This window comes from Gopherus flavomarginatus, chromosome 22 (assembly GCF_025201925.1).
Source record: "Gopherus flavomarginatus isolate rGopFla2 chromosome 22, rGopFla2.mat.asm, whole genome shotgun sequence".
Taxonomy (NCBI): Eukaryota; Metazoa; Chordata; order Testudines; family Testudinidae; genus Gopherus; species Gopherus flavomarginatus.
Window position 1 is genome coordinate 14,222,902 of NC_066638.1, and position 18,962 is coordinate 14,241,863.

The 18,962-nt window shown below is 43.3% G+C and overlaps 1 protein-coding gene across 1 annotated transcript in view; it reads right to left on the reverse strand.

Annotated features, from left to right (window-relative positions):
* Nucleotides 1–17,624, reverse strand: part of MATN1 (matrilin 1) — a 31,722-nt gene extending 14,098 nt beyond the window's left edge. Inside the window, exons 1-2 of the mRNA XM_050932700.1 lie at nucleotides 17,537–17,624; nucleotides 12,561–12,907 (exon numbers count right to left, since the gene is read on the reverse strand). Coding sequence (XP_050788657.1) covers nucleotides 12,561–12,907; nucleotides 17,537–17,624 — 435 coding nt within the window. The remainder of the gene's footprint in view (nucleotides 1–12,560; nucleotides 12,908–17,536) is intronic.
* Nucleotides 17,625–18,962: the final 1,338 nt, after the last annotated feature.

Consider the following 18,962-nt stretch of genomic DNA (forward strand, 5'->3'; position numbering starts at 1 on the left):
AGTGACAGAGTCAACATTTTTGACTCTTAGGTCCCCGCCAAGTGAACTGCTAAGCCAAATCAAAACTGTTTCACAGGCAAATGCTCTTGGTAATAGAGAAGATAAAGATATGTGAGAAGAAAAATGCAAGAAATAGCTAATTGAACCACAGCAGTAGAATTCTCAGTGATCCATCAACACACAGGTCCTTAAGGTTAAGCTTGTGTATTATTCACCTTCACATTTATACAATAGAAATCACAAGTAGAGCAGGGGGAATCTTTTTGGCAAGCAGTAAATTCACCAAAAAATGCATTTTTCAGGGTATCAAAACTATTCATAGATTTGGGTAAAATCCAATAAATTGTTTCAGACAAAAAAACTGAAAACAAACATGTCAGAAATTTTGGAATGGTTCATTTTTAAAAAATGAAAAAAGAGCCGTTTTGAAACTATCATTTTTAAATGACTGTTTTGAAATAAAATGTTGAATCCAAATGACGTTTTCAGAATGAAAAAGTCAAAAATGTTATGCGAGGTGATGTCATTTTGAAAAATGTTTCCTTTTGACCCAAATTAAATGTTTTCAGTTTTTCATTTTGGCAAGAAAAAAATAAAAAACTCTCAGTTTAAAACAAACCAATGTTTAGCCATATCTTCAGTTTGTCCATTGAACCAAACAATCTATTATTCACTCAGGGCTAATCAGAGAGAACTTGGATGGAGGGCTCACCGGTTGCTCAGTTAGGGGTAGCTTTAAGGCTGCCCTCCATTGCTGTGGGGGGCAATCTCATCTGATGCCAGGATCTGGCCCTTGGTTTATATCAAAGATGAGCAAACCTCAAAAGACATGGGCCTTCTATTCTGATAAGTGCCCATAAATTCATGTGCTTAGTGGAAGGACCTTAACCTTTTGGGAGCTGTAGAATTTGGAGTTAAAACTATAGTGATTGGAACATTTTTGGTTGAAATGAAATTTCCCTAAAAGCACATTATTTCATCACTCCTCTTTGCAATGACATGGATATTGCTTTTTTCATCAGAGACAGAATGTCTCACGCTCAACAACCTGGTACAGTAGTTACAGCATTAAGCAAGGATTTGGGAGATTCTGCTTTGCCTTTTTCAGAGTAGAGTTTATCATCCCAGATCCTTCTAAGGGTAGATCTATACTTACAACGCTGCATTGGCACCACTACACCAAAGTAGCTCTACCACATTGCTGCTAAATGGTACATGTTGTCTTCCAGTCAGCTCTATTTGAAACCTAACAAGAGCACAAGATCTCTGGCGTTTGTTGTTTCCAATGGTGACAGAAATATTGCAAGCACAGTCTCTCGTGGTTCAACTCTTCTTCTGGCCAGACTCTGGAAATGTGGGTGTGAAAAAGATTAATCTGTGAAAATCATCACTGTACGCTATGCGATTAGTCGCTATCAGGAGAGAAATAGCATTCCACTGAGATGTAAAGTTCTTTCTTCCTTCCTTTATTGACATGCAGCTTCAATAGAAATATCAGCCAAAGTCAAGCAGGGCTCCCCTCCCTCCTGTTTCTGCAGAAACCACCCATGCAATCCATTCTTTTTGCCAGAAGAGAGAGCCATTGATTCAGCAACTCTGCATGAAAAATGCCACTCAGCAAATGGCAGCATAACTATGCTTTCATGTGGTGCTACTGATTACCGCTTAGCAACACCATGCATTATCAGCTAGCTTTAGTGAGGGGCACCACCCAATGAACAGGGTTCTGTCAGTGGCTAAACGTCTCTCTAACAGGATTTATCACTAGCGGTTGGATGCATTCCTTGCATTTTCTTTGTCTGAGGCAAATAAGTGAAGTGAAGTGAAGTGCCCAGGCTAATCAGTAATTCCACTTCTTTAAGCCCACTGACAACCTGCACAGATCGGATATGGGCCTGAACCAAAACCACAGACCTGATCCCTGGGGATGTCTGATATCCAACCAGAAGCCTGGATCCAATGGAAATTTGGACTCAAGCTCCGAGCAGCTGTGAACCCAAAATTCACATCAGTTCCTGAGCTTTGCTGCTTGAGCCTGTGCTTAGGGCAGGTCATGTTTTAGGACGGCGTTGCACAGTGGGGATGCAGCATGGTGCGGTGGCTAGAACTCAGGCTGGGCAGCAAGACACCTGTGTTCTTGTCCTAGTTTTGCCACTGACCTGCTCTGTGACTATGGGCCAATCAGTGTGACTCTTTCTCCTCCCTCCACCCCAGAGTTTCTCTGGCAAGGTGGAACTGTCTGTGGCTATAACTACATCTGGAGCTAGGGGAGTGAGCCGCACTCATATAGACATATCAATTCTAGCTCCAATGGGCCAGCATGCTAAAAAACAGCATCGGCGGGATAGTACAAGTAGCAGTGAGTGGTGGGGTTCCAGTGGATTTGTACTCAGAACAGCTAGCCCATGCCCCAGCTGCACGGCTATTTTTAGTGGACTAGCTCAATGGGAACTGGGGTGCGTATGTCTGCACAAGTTGGGAATCACACCTCCAGCTCCATGTGTAGGTGTGTCCTCCCACTCTGTGTATCTCCAGTGCCTGGCGCAATGGAGCCCTGGCCTCAGCTGGAGCCTCTAGTTTATAGGAATAGGATAATAACCCTTTGAATATATTTTCTTAGTTCTCTAGCTGTGCTCATTGTGTTCTATGTGGTAGAAAAATGGTAAGAAACCAACAAGAGCAGCAATTCATATGTAACTAGGTCCTCATGTTTGTGCATATTTGGGATCCACCTGAGACTAGCAACCGGCACGAACTTGGAGGGAGGAGCACAGGTTGCAAGGAGGAAGCATTTGGAGGAGGCACTAGGAAGTCAGTCTGTGTGCACATGGCTGGAACACTGGCTGGAGTTGCAGCATCTCTGTCATTAATTCGCCTCATAAAGAGCTAGTTTTGTTTTACAAACAGGGAGTTGCTCATGCTGTTGCCCATCATGTAGCACATGAAACACTGAGCCTGTGTGGTTTCTTCACAGTGTTTTTCTTGGGTAAAGAGCCAAAGACACATCAGGGCCACTAGGTGATGTGCTAATAGTAACATGGCAGCCTTGCTGAGTGGGCTGAGAAGAGGGTCTATAGTAAGGAGAGCCTGTGACAAGTTCAGAGGGTCATAATCAGAGAAGTATTAGGGATGGATAAACTGGTTTGATAAAATAGCTGAGCTGAATCGCCATCCTAGCCCCCGACTGACTCTGAACTGAACCCTACATTTTTTGAGGTTCAAAAATTTCCACCATTATGGTCCACTTTCTCTACCAGTCTCTGACTTTCCCAGCTCCAGATTCCTCCTTGCACTTCTCCTGCGGTGGGTAGCTGTCCTCTGCCCCTTACCAAGGCCTGTGCTCTAGTGATACAATCTAGCCCTTAGCGAACTAGGATAAATCCCTATTTGCAGCAATTCCTAGGTATTCTCCGCATTAGTATAGGGACGTGAGGCAATCCTGTGGATTCTGAGGCAGGCATATCTAATGATTGAAGGCACAGCTGGATGTTTTCAAGTGCTCTCACTGTAGCAATGAATGCAGTCCCCACACCTTGTGAGGCAAGTGGATATGTGAATACCCTCCTCACTTTTGTAATTTTCTTTGCAAAATAATGATCCAATTTTTGCTGTTCCTAAAGGAAGACAGTAATAGGCCAAAGTCTCTGCAGTCTTTGCTGGTGGAGTAGCCAGCTTCGGGCTACAGGAGAGATGTAAAACAAATATATTTACCTTGGTCTTTTTGGGCCCCTTCCCTCTAGGAGCACAGCTGGGCCAATGCTCTCGGGGTCCTCCTAGCACGTGTCCTAGATATCTGGAAACAGTGGTGTGGTTTTTCAAAAGCATGAGGTTTGGGCCTTGCTCTGTTCCCGCTGCAGTCAATGGCAGTTTTTCTATTGACTTTAACAGAAGCAGGATTGGCCCAGCACCTTCCAGGTTTAGATTTCTAACCGGTCAGCCCCACTGACTACAGTGGATGTAGCCAGGAGCAGAATTTGGCTCACAAGATGGGAAAACGTGACCTTCGGGCTTGAAAGAAGATGTTAAAAAGAACAAAGCATTTAAAAAAGGAAGTAAAAAGTGCAAAATGTCTATTGTCTATAAGGTCCCTCCCACAACAGGCCAGGAAGCTCAGTAACAGTGGAGAATGAAAAAGAAATGGAAAGACCAGCAGTGAATAAAGATCTGGTTCAGAAACAAGAAGATAAAGCTAGGGGGAAATGGCCAGTTCTCTAACTAGTGGTGTGCTCAGGAATCAGGGCTAAGAAATGGGCAATTGACTTAATGGGCTGGGTCCTCAGCTGATGTAAATTGCTGTAGCTCAATGGGATGAACTGTGCGTGAGCCTGATTTGCTGATGGGGTAACATTTTTTAGGCTAGTAAAAATGAAAGGGAACAATGAAGAACTTCAGAAGAACCTGAGTGATATGGATGGCAGCGCAGACCAGAGCAGGGCAATAATGCACATTGGAAGGAATTATTTTAAACTACTTGGAATGGATTAGTGGGATAAAGATCCTGACAGTTTAATGGCCAACTCAAGAAAGCTGTCTGGTCAGTGTGCACAATGTGTAAAGGGAACCTTGATAGACGCCAATCCACATCTGAGCTTTCTTGGAAACATCCTGTAGAAAACTGAGTCATGCATGGACATGTGACTTGCCCATGTGACTCCAAGACTCCATTTTGTAGCTGGATTCTACACAGGGGGGAACAGGGGTTTCCACTCACAAGAGAGAAACTATATAAGTCCCTGGAAAACCCCCCCATTTTGCCTTCAGCTGGCTCAAGAGATAGCCTCTCCACCCCAAGGAGATGCCTGAAAGAAACTGGAACAAAGGACAGTAACTACTGGAGTGTGAGTGATTGCTGGACCCAGACGAGAAGGTGGCTAGTCTGTAAAAGAAGCTTATTGGAATATCTCCAAGGGTAAGATTTCATCTGTAATCACTTTCTTACTGTATTAGGCTTAGATTTGCATGCTTTATTTTATTTTGCTTGGTAATTTACTTTGTTCTGTTTGTTATTACTTGGAACCACTTAAATCTTACTTTTTGTATTTAATAAAATCACTTTGTACTTATTTATTAACCCAGAGTATGTATTAATACCTGAGTGAGGAGGGGGGACAACTGTGCATATCTCTCTATCAGTGCTATAGAGGGTGAACAATTTATACAGGGTAAAACAGATTTATTTGGGGGTTGAACCGCATTGGGAGTTGGGTATCTGAGTGTTGGAGACAGGAACACTTCGTAAGCTGTTTTCAACTAAGCTTGCAGCTTTCGGGGGATGTGGTTCAGACCTGGGTCTCTGTTTGTAGCAGGCTAGCATGTCTGGCACAATCAGGCAGGGCACTGAAGTCCCAAGCTGGCAGGGAAAGCAGGCTCAGAGATAGTCTTGGCACATCAGGTGGCAGTCCCAAAAGAGGTTTCTGTGATCTAACTCATCACAATTATAATTCAAAATTATCTTAACAAACGGAGAAATGGTCTGAAATAAATAGGATGAAATTCAATAAGGACAAATGCAAAGTAGTCCAATTAGGAAGGAACAATCAATTGCACAAATACAAAATGGGAATTGACTGCCTAAGAAGGAGTACTGTTATACTATGTCAGAAACTAAATATGCGTCCACAATATAATACATCTGACGAAGTGGGTATTCACCCACGAAAGCTCATGCTCCAAAACTTCTGTTAGTCTATAAGGTGCCACAGGATTCTTTGCTGCTAATAAAACGCTGTTGCAAAAAAAGTGAACATAATTCTGGGATGTATTACCAGGAGTACTGTAAGCAAGACACTGGAACTAATTCTTCCACTCTACCCAGCATTGATAAGGCCTCAAATGAAGTACTGTGTCTGGGCACCACACTTCAGGAAAGATGTGGACAAATTGGAAGAAATCCAGAAGAGAGCAAAAAACTATTTAAGATCTAGAAAACATGACCTATGAGGTAAGATTGGAAAAAAAGGGCAGGGGTTGTTTAGTCTGGAGAGGAAAAGAGTGAGGGTGGCCATGTTAAGTTTTCAAGTACATAGAAGATTGTTATAAAAAGGATGGTAATAAATTGTCCTTCTTATACACTGAGGACAGGACCAGAACTAATGTGCTCAAATTGAAGCAAGGGAGATTTAGGATAGACATTAGGAAAAACTTCCTAACTGTCAGGGTGGTTAAGCACTGAAACAAATTACCCAGAAGGGTAGTGGAATCTTCATCATTAGAGGTTTTTAAGAATAAGTTAGACAGACACATGCCAGGGATGGTCTAGATCAGTGGTGGGCAACCTGCATCCTGGGGACCGCATACGGCCCGTCAGGGTAATCCGCTGGCGGGCCGCGAGACAGTTTGTTTACACTGACCATCCGCAGACACGGCCGCCCGCAGCTCTCAGTGGCTGTGGTTTGCAGTTAGCTCTGGAAACATGAGGAATGAAAATCCAGCCACTTCCTAGCGGGAGTTGCTACAGCTCTGGGAACCTCTGGGAGCTGGGTTCTGTTCAACCTCACCCTGCCCATTTGGTTCCAGCTGCAGCTTCCTGGTTATCAATGGAGGTGTAAGAAGCAGGACAAGTCAAGCTGGATTGTTCAGCTGAGTGGGGTTTGTGGAGCTTTCGGTTTTGAATCAGAGCACTTGTGATGCGGTAGATATAATTTACCTAGATTTTAGTAAGGCGTTTGACACGGTTCCACATGGGGAACTGTTAGTTAAATTGGAAAAGATGGGGATGAATATGAAAGTTGTAAGGTGGATAAGGAACTGGTTAAAGGGGAGACTCCAGAGGATCGTATTGAAGGGTGAACTGTCAGGCTGGACGGAGGTCACTAGTGGAGTCCCTCAAGGATCGGTTTTGGAACTGATCTTATTTAACCTTTTTATTACTGACCTTGGCACAAAGAGCGGAAATGTGCTAATAAAGTTTGCGGATGACACAAAGCTGGGGGGTATTGCTAACACGGAGAAGGACAGGGATACTATTCAGGAAGATCTGGACCACCTGGTAAACTGGAGTAATAGTAATAGGATGAAATACAATAGTGAAAAGTGCAAGGTCATGCACTTAGGGATTAATAATAAGAATTTTATATATACGTTGGGGGCGCATCAGTTGGAAGCGACAGAGGAGGAGAAGGACCTTGGGGTATTGGTTGATAACAGGATGACTATGAGCCGCCAATGTGATACGGCTGTTAAAAAAGCAAATGCGATTTTAGGATGCATCAGGCGAAGTATTTCCAGCAAGGATAAGGAGGTGTTAGTACTGTTATATAAGGCGCTGGTGAGACCCCATCTGGAATATTGTGTGCAGTTCTGGTGTCCCATGTTCAAGAAGGATGAATTCAAACTGGAACAGGTCCAGAGACGGGCTACTAGGATGATCCGAGGAATGGAAAACCTGCCTTATGAAAGCAGACTCAAAGAGCTTGGCCAAAAGAAGGCTGCGGGGGGATATGCTTGCTCTATATAAATATATCGGGGGGTCAACGTTAGGGAGGGAGAGGAATTATTTAAGTTTAGTACTTATGTAGGCACGAGGACGAATGGGTACAAACTGGATATAAGGAAGTTCAGACTTGAAATTAGACGAAGGTTTCTAACCATTAGGGGAGTGAAGTTCTGGAACAGCCTTCCGAGGGAAGTAGTGGGGGCAAAAGACTTTTCTGGCTTTAAGACTAAGCTTGATAAATATATGGAGGGGATGTTATGATAGGATAGTTTAATTTGGACAATTGATCTTGGATTATCACCAGATGGGTCTGCTCAGTGGTCTGCGGGGAGATGTTGGATGGGATGGAAACTGAGTTACTGCAGAGAATTCCTTCTTGGGTGCTGGCTGGTGAGCCTTGCCCACATGCTCAGGGTTTAGCTGATCGCCATATTTGGGGTCGGGAAGGAATTTTCCTCCAGGGCGGATTGGCAGGGGCCCTGGAGGTTTTTCGCCTTCCCCTGCAGCGTGGGGCATGGGTCGCTTGCTGGTGGATTCTCTGCAGCTTGAGGTCTTCAAACCAATTTTGAGGATTTCAATAACTCAGTCTGGGTTAGGGGTTGTTATAAAAGTGGATGGGTAGGGTTCTGTGGCCTGCCTTGTGCAGGAGGTCAGACTAGATGATCATATTGGTCCCTTCTGACCTATGAGTCTATGAGTCTATGAGTCTATGGATTCATTGAGTGAGACTTGGTCTGCCGGACAGCAGAGAAAGAAATGCTAATGTTTTGTGTGATGATCTTTAAGGGTTGATTTTTCTAAAGATGTTTCCCAGACATTTTTGTTCATTTCTTTTTCAATGACTAATCAAATCCAAAAAATGAAATATTTGCATGGGAGCTTTGAAATCCAAAAAATATATATTTTTTTCTGCCAGAAGACAAAAAAAAAAATTAAAATGTTTGGTTCTCTCATTAAGATGACGAAACTGAAAACTTTCAACTGAATGAAAATTTATTATTTTTTAAAAACCACAAATTAATTTATTTTCCAAAAATTGTAAAATTTTTCAGTTAAAAATGTGCTTGCTCTTTTAATGCTAATAAACAGGCCCATTTTGATGAAAATGAAAATTTTCCACAAAAATGTTTCTTTGGACAGCAAAACCATTTCTCTTTTTAAAAAAAAATGTTTAAGTACAAACATTTTGACCCCATTTTAGTCCTGCATCATCATTATTACACAATGGCTTCTCAGAAAAATGGGGCAGGGAGGCTGGTATTATTTGTGATAGAGCCAAAAATAAATAAATAGGTAGTCGCTAACTTTTTTCCTTATCACAAAAATTGGACCAAATCCATCCCTGGTATAAAGGCTCTCGGAGCATCTCCCATTGAATTACACCAGGAAGGAATCTAGTCCATTGTTTTCTGTTCTGCTTTGGGGTTTTGCAATGGCTGTTCCTAAGACCTGACAAAAATCCTGTAGCATGTGATTGCTGGGTTTTTGTTTTGTTGTTTGTTTGTTTTTTATTGTTACACTGTGAATTATCCATTGTAGACAGGTTAGGAGGAATGTATCTTCCTGGCATTCTCTTCCCAAAGGCCAGTATCAGACAATAGTGACCTGTTCTTTAGCACATAATAAAGAAAAATCATATTACACTGAGCACAAAGCTACCTGAGAGTTTGGAATATGCCCAGCCATCTCTCAGTGAAGTAACGACTGTATTTGCTAGAGAGTTTGGGAGACCCAGCTGAAAGGAGGCCCTGTCTTTGTCCCTATTTCATTGAGTTTTCTGTCTAGTTTGTAATCTCCAAGGTGCACTGAGCTACTAGCTAACTGACAGGAGGGCTTTGTGGGAAACTTTAATATCCTTCCCTCATCGTCCCCTGCTCCCGCTGCTACTACTGTCTCTCCCTGGTAAGGTCTTGCTGGAGATAAAGTTTCCCATGCACGTGCAGAACTGCTCTTAAGGGGGTGAGCTGTAGGTCAGGTTCAAAGAGGAGGGGAAAAGTTCCCTCTGAAGCTATTCCCAGTTCCACAGGACCACTGCCAATTCATTCATGCTGTTTGGCTTCAGGGAATAAAGCTCTAGGGGAGGGGAGGAGAGTTCTCTAGCAGATTCAAGCAGGAATTTTGATGCCTCAGGTTCTGCATTCAGAAGGAGTCTTCAAGTGTGGGGTGAAGAAGCAGTGGGCTGTAAGGAGCTGCTCTCTGAGATGCAGGAGTTTCCTTATCACCCTTGTTGGCCTGGAAGCTGGCAATGCTAGACATGTAGTGGCGAGTCAGATGATATGTGTGGACAGCGCTACATTCAGTGACAAGGGCCCGCATGCCCCATCCAGAAGCATGGAGTGCGGATTGAACATTTTAAATGGATTTTCTTAGACAAAACAGGGCCATTTTCAATCACTGGAAATAAAATTTTACATTTTTAAACTGAAGAATTTGGGGAGTTTGATTGTCTGGATGAAAACATGAAAAATGTTGGCCAGTCGGGGAAAAAAAATCATTTTTCTCAAAAGTGTTCACAGGTATGAGGACTGGAGAAGTGACAGGCTTCTAAAAGCTCACGGGGTGGAAAATTCCATACGTGGAGCGAAGCAGAGATGATGAGGTGGGAGATGCAATCAATGGGTTTTGTGCATTTCCAGACTGCTGGTGGATCAGTGTCTTACTTCATTTTAATCCGGCCTTGGGGGCAAGGAAGGAAGACTCTAGAATCTCCTCTTTTAATCCAGTGATGGACACACTCCAAAAGGCCCGAAGGACAGTTTGGGTCTGAATGAGCCCAGATGAGTTTGAAGCCATTTGGGACTTGGGCTGCAAATACCATTGAATCAGCACCTAGATACTATGTGTATAAACACAACACATTAGATAGCAGTCCTGTTTCATCATCCCAGGCTGCCTCTCTTGGGTAATTTACCATTTCTGTTTCCATGAGTAACACCTGAAAGCAGTGAAAGGCAAAATATACCTGTGGGACAGAATGAACAATTTTGAATCTCCAAAAAAGATTAAAGTTGAGTCCATTCTTATTCTATTTGCACAAACTTGGCCAGAATCACAACCAGGATCATCCCAGGATTTCAAAGCACTTTACAAACATTAATTATTATTAATAATGATAATAGTAGTAATAATAATAATAATACCAAACTATTATGCACTTCCTTATATCCATTGGTGAGGTGAATGTCATTACATTAGGCATGAAGTATCATTAAAATTAGGCTTGGCAACACCCCTGTGTGGGAGTAAAAAGTTATTACACTTTACACCATTTTACACCTGGCCACACTTCATCCCTAAGTGCCTTGCCCAAAGTCATACACAGCCAGTGGCAAAAGTGAGAAAAGAAGACAACAATTCTGGCTTCCAGGCCGCTGCTCTCACTTTCACAGGAAGGATGTTTTTGTGGTTATGGCACCGGACCGAGCTTCAGAAGATATAGGTTCCATACCTAACTCTGCCACAGACTTACCGTGTGACCTTGGGAAAGTTAGATTTTCAAAAGTGCTCAGTTTTGGCCCTGCCTTCAATGTCTGTGCCTCAGTTTCCCCTCTGTGAACTTGGGCATAAAAGAGTGATGTGAGGTAAATCCATTCATATTTGTTAGGTATGCTGATGCTAGAGTGACAGGGGGCGTAGACGGTAGGTACGTGGAGAGATCTGATCCCCACTTATTGGCACCACTGTTCAGTAATGTCTGGTTGATTTCTGTCTACTCCAACCATTAAAATGCTAGTGTCGGGCTGTTTGTTTGTTTTTCCAGGTGTGGTCACCTTTTTACGAGATGCATTTCTTGCATTTAGGCTTTGCTGGTTGTTGGGGGTTTGTTTGTTTTTGCTGCCTTTGGTTTCTATCCCCTCTCCTTTTTGCACACACCTTCACATGGCCGGCTTCCCCGTTCCTCTGCTAGCAGCAGAGGAAAAAGGAAAGAAACTGACATTCCAGAAATGTTAGAGTTGGGAATGGGGGGAAACCTTCTTCAAACAGCTGGTTTCCTGATTGATTGGGACGGAAGCTCTGGTTGCCCATGTTAAGCCCTTGCTTACTTTTCTGCTCCCGTCTGGCTAGCAGAGAGCCTGGGGAGCCAGTTTTGGGCATGTGGGCCTAGGCTACTTCATGACTAATGTTTAGTTAGAACCCAAGCTTCTAATGAAACGAGCTTTCTGCATGCACAGAAGGGAGAGGTTTCCCCCAACTGTCACTGAGCTGAGACAGGTGTAGCCAAATTCAGAGGTGAGGAGACAGGGGAAGGCAGATGCTGTTGTTGTTATATGGGAGGGCTTCAAAAAAGTACTAGATAAGTTCATGGAGGACAGGGCCATCAATGGCTATTGGCCAGGCTGGGCAGGGAAGGTGTCCCTAGCCTCTGTTTGCCAGAAGCTGGGAATGGGCGACAGGGGATGGATGGATTACTTGATGATAACCTGTTCTGTTCATTCAGAAGACAGGATACTGGACTAAAAGGACCTTTGGTCTGACCTAGTATGACCGTTCTTATGTTAAATACCAACCTAGACCATGATCTCTCTGCCCCACACTCACTACATGCACAGAGAAAGAGGTGGTCTCTACCCCAAAGAGTTCACCATCTCAATAATCAAGGCAGACAAGAAGTGGGCTGGAGGGATGGGGGAATTAAGGTTTCCAGGGCAACCTTAATTGTGACATTTCCTACCTTGTGAGTTCGAGGTGGGGTTTTTTCAAAGGCAAAAAGAAGAGTGAGGCACCAAGGCCCAGATTGTCAAAGTGAGTTAGGCACCTAATTCCCATTGAAATAAATGGGAAATAGGCACCTACATACCTTTGAGGATCTGAGACAAAGATCCCACTGACTTTCAATGAGAATTGAGTCCCCAGTTGCTCTGTCTGTCAAGAAAACCAGCCTCCTTGCCACTGCAAAATTAAAAGTCCTTTAGTGTCATCTCCTTGGTTGGGATGTTAGTAAAGACGGCCATTGCCACAGAGATAACAATCACTTTTTCCCTGTCCCGAATAGTGTGGGGGGGGCTTTGGCCATTTTCTTCATCGTTTCCAGTCTCTGATTAGACAGAAGGAAGGAGGGTTGTGGGGGAAGGGAGAGTGACACTGACTTCTCCCAGTGCAACAGATCAGCAGATAATTCACTTACCTTGTTAATCTCAGGAGACCTCACACGGGCCCCTTCTGAGTCGCTGAATGCCCTATTGATGGCAAACTGGATCGCCAAGCCCGTCATGGTGCCCGTGGAGAGCGGCTTGATCTTGCGGACTGCTTGCAGCAGGCTGGCTTTGGTCCAATGGGTCTTGAGGGAGAACTCGTTCTTGACTGTGCTGGCATAATTGATCACCCCCACCCGGGTGGCATTGGGGCCCACATCAAGGGACTCGATGACCTGGGACAAGAAGACTTTGACCTGCTCAAATTCATGGGGGCGCACGCTGCGAGAGCTGTCTATAATGAACACCAGGTCGGTGGGTCTTGTCCTACACAGAGCACCTGCACAAGAGAAGTAGGAGGAGAAAGATGAAGAAATAAGGCTACAGAAAAAAATAGTGAGGTTCGTGGGTCAGAGCAGGATGCTGGGGAGTCAAGACTTACTGGTTCTTGTGGGGAGACAGGGTTCTACTGGGTTATGGCACAGACCTGGGTGTCAGGATGCCTAGCTCCTATTGCATCTGATGAAGTGGGTATTCACCCACGAAAGCTCATGCTCCAAAACGTCTGTTAGTCTGTAAGGTGCCACAGGATTCTTCGCTGCTTTTATAGGTCCTGTTTGTAGCTCCAGAGAGCTTACAATTGAAACAGATCAGACAGATCCGGGAGGGGGGGAGTGGAACACACCAGCAGGATGAACAATGTGGCAGCAGCAAATGGCACCTTAGTTCCACAATTTTTGGAAGGGGACTGGTTTTAGTTAGGAGGCAATCCTCTAAATAGAAAGAAATGTGAAGGGAGAGGGGACACTGGAGAGAAGGCAGGTGAGGGGGCAGGAAAGTGGAGAGAAGAGGGTAAGCGAGACAGATGCAGGTTACAATGGAGGATTGTGAATCAGGGCTCCTAGCTCCTATGCATGGGTCTTTGTAGATGACAGAGAGTGAGGTCTAGCGGGTCAAAGCTGGGTCATTGCTCTGCATGAGACTGGGCAAGTCACCTCACTGCCCCGTGACTCAGTTTCCCCATTTGTAAAACCAGTGAGATGATGATAAATATTTACTTATCTCATGGGGCAAAGTGGGAACTAATTAATCAATGTTTATAAATGTTCTTTTACTTTGTGTACAAGAAAAGTATTTTTATTGGTTAAAAAACATAACACCGCATACAAATACATGTACTTATAATGCACAGAGATGATGAGATAATAATATTTGGCATTTGTGGGGCTGGATTCACCACTCCAGTTTTACGCTGTTATGCTGATGAAACTCAGTGCAGTCTCAATGGAGTAAAACAGCAGTGGAGCAGACCAATTGTTTGAAGCACCTTTCTCAGATGCCCTGCAAACGCTTTGCAAAAATTAACACATAAATTCCCACAAGTCAGTGCAGTAAGTATTATTATTCCCATTTCAGAGATAGATAAACAGAGGCACATCTAGGTATTAAATAACTACCTCACAGCTCCAGGGGGTCAGTAGAGGTGGAAATAGAACCCAGGAGTCCTGACTCATACAACCCTCTGGTATAACACTTAAAGCAGTAGTTCTCAACTAGGGGTACGTGTATTCCTGGGAGTACACAAGGCTCTTTCAGGGTGTACATCAACTCATCTAGATATTTGCCTGGTTTTACAACAGCCTACATAAAAAGCACTAGCGAAGTCAGTACAAAATAAAATTTCATGCAGAAAATGACTTGTTTGTACTGCTCTGTACACTGTACAATGAAGTGTAAATACAATGTTTATAGTCCAGCTGATTTATTTTATAATTATATGGTAAAAATGAGCAAGTCAGCAATTTTTCAATAACAGTGTGGCTGTGACACTTCTCTATGTTTTTGTCTGGGTAAGTAAATAGTTTTTAGTGAGGTGTAACTTGGGGGTATGCAAGACAAATCAGACTCCTGAAAAGGGTACAGTAATCTGGAAAGATTGAGAGCCACTGCATTAAAGCACGTTTCCTATTGGTATCACATCACGAAGCACTGGTGATTATACTGTAAAGAGTAAGGCTGCACTAGACAAGTGAATCGGTGTGAAAATGTAAAATAGATTAACCTAAGACTACATATTTCCCATGTAACGTCTATGTTTCCTTGGTAAGATCAGTAATAAACATGTGGAGAAAACTATTGGTGGTTAAAATGCTCTGGGGTGCAGCGGGATGGAATTTCTCAAAACTGACCATTTTGATGAGATTTTGTTCATCAACATTTCAAACCGTGACCAAAAAAATAAAAAGTATTGATATTTTTATGAACATTTCCCAAATTGCCCCATTTAGCCTGCCTCTGTGAGGTTCTGTTCTCCTGTGCTCTGTTAATATTTCATTTTCACTCAGGGAGGATACAGGGTCTGTGATACAGGGAAAAGTTCTGTCAGACTTTGTTGGCAGATTGTTACACGCAAGCTTTATGACCAGCAAGTCTGTCTAAAATTAAGACATAGATTTAGAAGTTGGTCATCAGTGTGGAATGCAACTGATCTCTCACACTATTAGACATATGAAAACAAATATCCTGCTGTACATCCATGAAGACAGATCATCAGGTGAGTTTCCTGAAAGCCTCTAGGTCTGAATGTGTCACTGGCTTCAGAATAATGTATCTCTAAACAACACAATGTGCAGGAGGGATTCAAGGAGGAATTAGTCAGTAGGACACAGTGGTTGCCATTGAAAAGTAACCATTTACCTCAGGGGGTTGGTTTCACTTCACTTCCATATTTCATTGCAGGAAATAGAAATTGTCGGTTTATAATCAGTCTTACATAGTGCTTTAATTTTTAGACAAAAAAAGAACTTTATGAAGTGTCATTATACCCATTTTACAGGTAGGGACACTGAGGCACTGAGCTTTTCCCAAGGTCATGCAGTATGTCCCTGGTGGATCAAGGAATGGACAATAGGTCTCCTGATTCCCACTCCAGTGACCTAAGCACCATTTGGGTTTTTTTTTGTTTGTTTTTTTAATTGTTAACTGCTGCCAAGAAATAAGTGTGGTACCAAAGCATTGAAGTGTGGGATAAGGACTGACTAAGCAACAAAAGATTTTAGAAGCAACTTTTTTGCAAAACGCTTTTGTATTTTTGTCCCAAACAACTTTTTTTTTAATCTCTTCTTATGGAATTAAAATGTATTTATGGGGAAATAAAGAGAGAGTATTGGAAAATCAAAAGCAAGTCTAGCTAATTGTGTCCAGCCCCAGAAGGCTCCCTAGTCTATTCAGGAAGAACTATGCCAGAACAATTAGTCCTGAATAACTCCACAGATGGACATGTTTATTCTGGCAGAGGAGTGCCTTTTTCCAAAATAGCTTAATTGATTTTGGAAGTGGATTAAATTAAACCAAAAACAGCACTTTTATTTTGGAATAAAAATGGCCACATGTGGACTTATTCCAGAGTAGATACTCCACTTTAAAGCCACTGTCTACCTTATTCTGTAATAACTTTTATAATAGTCAAACTCTTATGGCAATGAAACAGAGTTTGAGGAGCACCATGGTGCTGTATTAATAAAAGAAACAGAAAACTGTTGATAACTCAGTATTAAAACATGTTTATATTACAAGCAGCCTTCAATCATACTAGAAATATAGTGGATTGGATGAATGGTCCATCTGTCATTTCCTGACTCTGGTAATATCTAGTACTGGATGGTTCAGGTGTAGAGATACCATCTCTTCACAAAGCTGATCAGTTGGGCAGTCTGGGAAGAACATTCCTTTCTCTAAGTGGCTATCTCATGCCTTGCAGCATGTAGTCACATCACCCTTATCATTGCTGTGATCTGCACAGGTAGAAATGTTTTAGAATGTCCCAAAATCACTCAGCCTTTTTACAAATCCAGCCCCAATATTTGTCTTGACCACCTCCTGCAGCCATGAGTTCCGCAGATTGGCTGAACATTAATTGTCGTCTGTAACTTCATCCACTCCCTACCAGATCAGTTAGTGGACTGATTTCTTTACCATTTTTACAAGCCTCTTTCACTATTTGCTTTTCCTTTTGAATTCAACACTCGTGCATTTGTTATATATTATTTGTAATACCACAGTGCCTAAAAGCCGACAACATGGACCAGAACCTCATGGTGCTAAGTGTTTTACAAACACAGAACAAGCCAATAGCCCCTGCCCCAAAGACCAGAGATAACAGGTGCAGACGGACAGACTGGGAGTACAAGAAAACAACATGACAGTGTTGTTCAGCATGATAGGCACTGAACTCAGCACACTGGCTGCCCACCATTGTCAAGTATTTTGTAGCTGGGAAATGGGGATTTGCAGACATTAAAATTAACCATCCTTCTTCGAGGATGCTCACAGGGTATCTCTTGGGCAGCTTGTCTCTAAGGCAAATCCTGTCATCCCAATTCAGGCAAAATCTACAATTAACTTCAACAAACTGAAGGGAATTCACTGAAAGTTTGCTTGAAAAAGGACTACATTAAAACCTTAAGAAGGACCAACCTCAAAACCAATCCATTCCACTTTACTGGGAAAGGTGAATCAGCGCTAGGAATGTCTGATCAATCCAGGCCAATTTGCTTCTTGAATTCCCCAAACAAAACCAGCTCTTTGAGGAATGGTTTGAGAGAAGAAGCAAGTTCTATTCAGGAGATAAAGAGGGCACAGGACAGCTCCTTTAATGGCAATGCCTCCTCCAGCTAAAAGGAACTGGACCTGATACTATGCTGAAGACACACTGAAGCAGCTTCTGTTAACAGTGTCTGTTCCATTCACATGGCTCTAATTCTTAAATAATGAAGCAAGCAGGAGAACGCAACACAGACACCAGGATTTTGCTGCCTTTATCAACTATTTACAAAAGATTCTTTGCACAGTCCTGCAATCTGTTTGGTGTCATTTTTCTCCTTTTCTCCTCCCTGTGTTCGCATCTGCCCTAGCAGGATGGCTTCAGGTGACGAGAAGGCACCGCAACCAAACTGACCTCTTCACTTACCTCTGGGCTGAGGGGGAGCCCCGTAAATGCCATGATCCTGGAAGAGAAGAAGCAGAGAGAGCAAGAAGCCAGAGAAAATCCTGTCCATGGTTGCTCAGAAGCTGGAGGCAGAGTGACAGGCAAGAGGCTTGGGCCAGAGGTATTAACATGCCGCTCCTCGGAGAGGCAGCAGGCCAGCCTCTGACACATGTGACATATCTGGGGGGAGGGCAAGGTTGGGAGTGGGGAGGGAGAAAAAGCAGAAGAAAACTTTGAATTACATGAAGGGTTGCCTGGCTTTGTCCCGCCCCTGGGGCTTTCCACAAGGGGTTCATTGCTTGGGTAGGGGATGGGAAGTAAGAAAGAGGACCCGCTACTGCCTGGAATGTGGAGAATCTGAGACCTGGACAGTGGGGCCAGTGAAACCAGGTTGGGGAAAGGGGTTAACCTGTCATTCACTGGCTTTAATCTGCACAGCCTGATGTTTGCTCCACTCAGTAAACAGTCTGCGGTGTAAGGGGCTAGCATCCTTCCTGAGCCTGAGACTGGAGGGGGTGGGAGAGTGGGACAGGAACAAGGTCACACAAACCACCCCTTAGACATCCAGCTCGGCACATGAAACGCAGGCCTCAGGATTTCGGAAACATCTGCCTTGTAGTGGGCTCCCCCCTCCCACCCTCCCCCACAGCTTTTTAATAATCGGCAGGCAAAAATATCAATCTGCTAAGGTAGGAGTGAGAGAGTAGAGGGGAATGAAAGGACTGGAATTAGCTTAGTGAGATACACCCAAAGTAATGTGAAACGGGAGTTAATTTCAGGGGGAAATTGTTACATCCATTTTAAAAATTGTACCCTTTGGGATACTGAAGAGAGAGAGAGAGAGAGGTAAACCAGGAGATATCAATAGCAAAGGATAGATAGATAGCTTAGTAAACCTAGATAAATAGACAGATTAGAATAATGTATGAGTTATTGTTTTTAGCAGGGTGCACCATTCTGCCCAGACCTAGACGAAGATACAGTGCCTGCCACAAGCGGCTGACCATCTAAATAGACAAATAAAACCAGAGATGCATTGGGTGAATAGGAATCAGATGTCTTCACTATCTATAAAGCACTATGCAGATTTAGAGGGCTGCGTTAATACGTTAATAGTAAGCAGATGCATTCATCACAAAGTAACATAACAATACTTCCGTGTTGGCTGATAAATGCCTTTAGGCTGCAAGTGATCTGCCAATCTCATCTATCCAGCCATCCATTCATGTCCTTCAGCATTCGTTCATTTCACGTGCACTGTATGACCGCGAACTTCAGCAAACCACCTTCAGATCCAGAGGAGGCCAATTCCGCCATCCTTATGCTGAGTAGCTCTTTACTCCACAAGTGTGCACACCTCCCCGAAATCAATGGGACATCACACAGAACAAGACGCTACTCAAGTGAG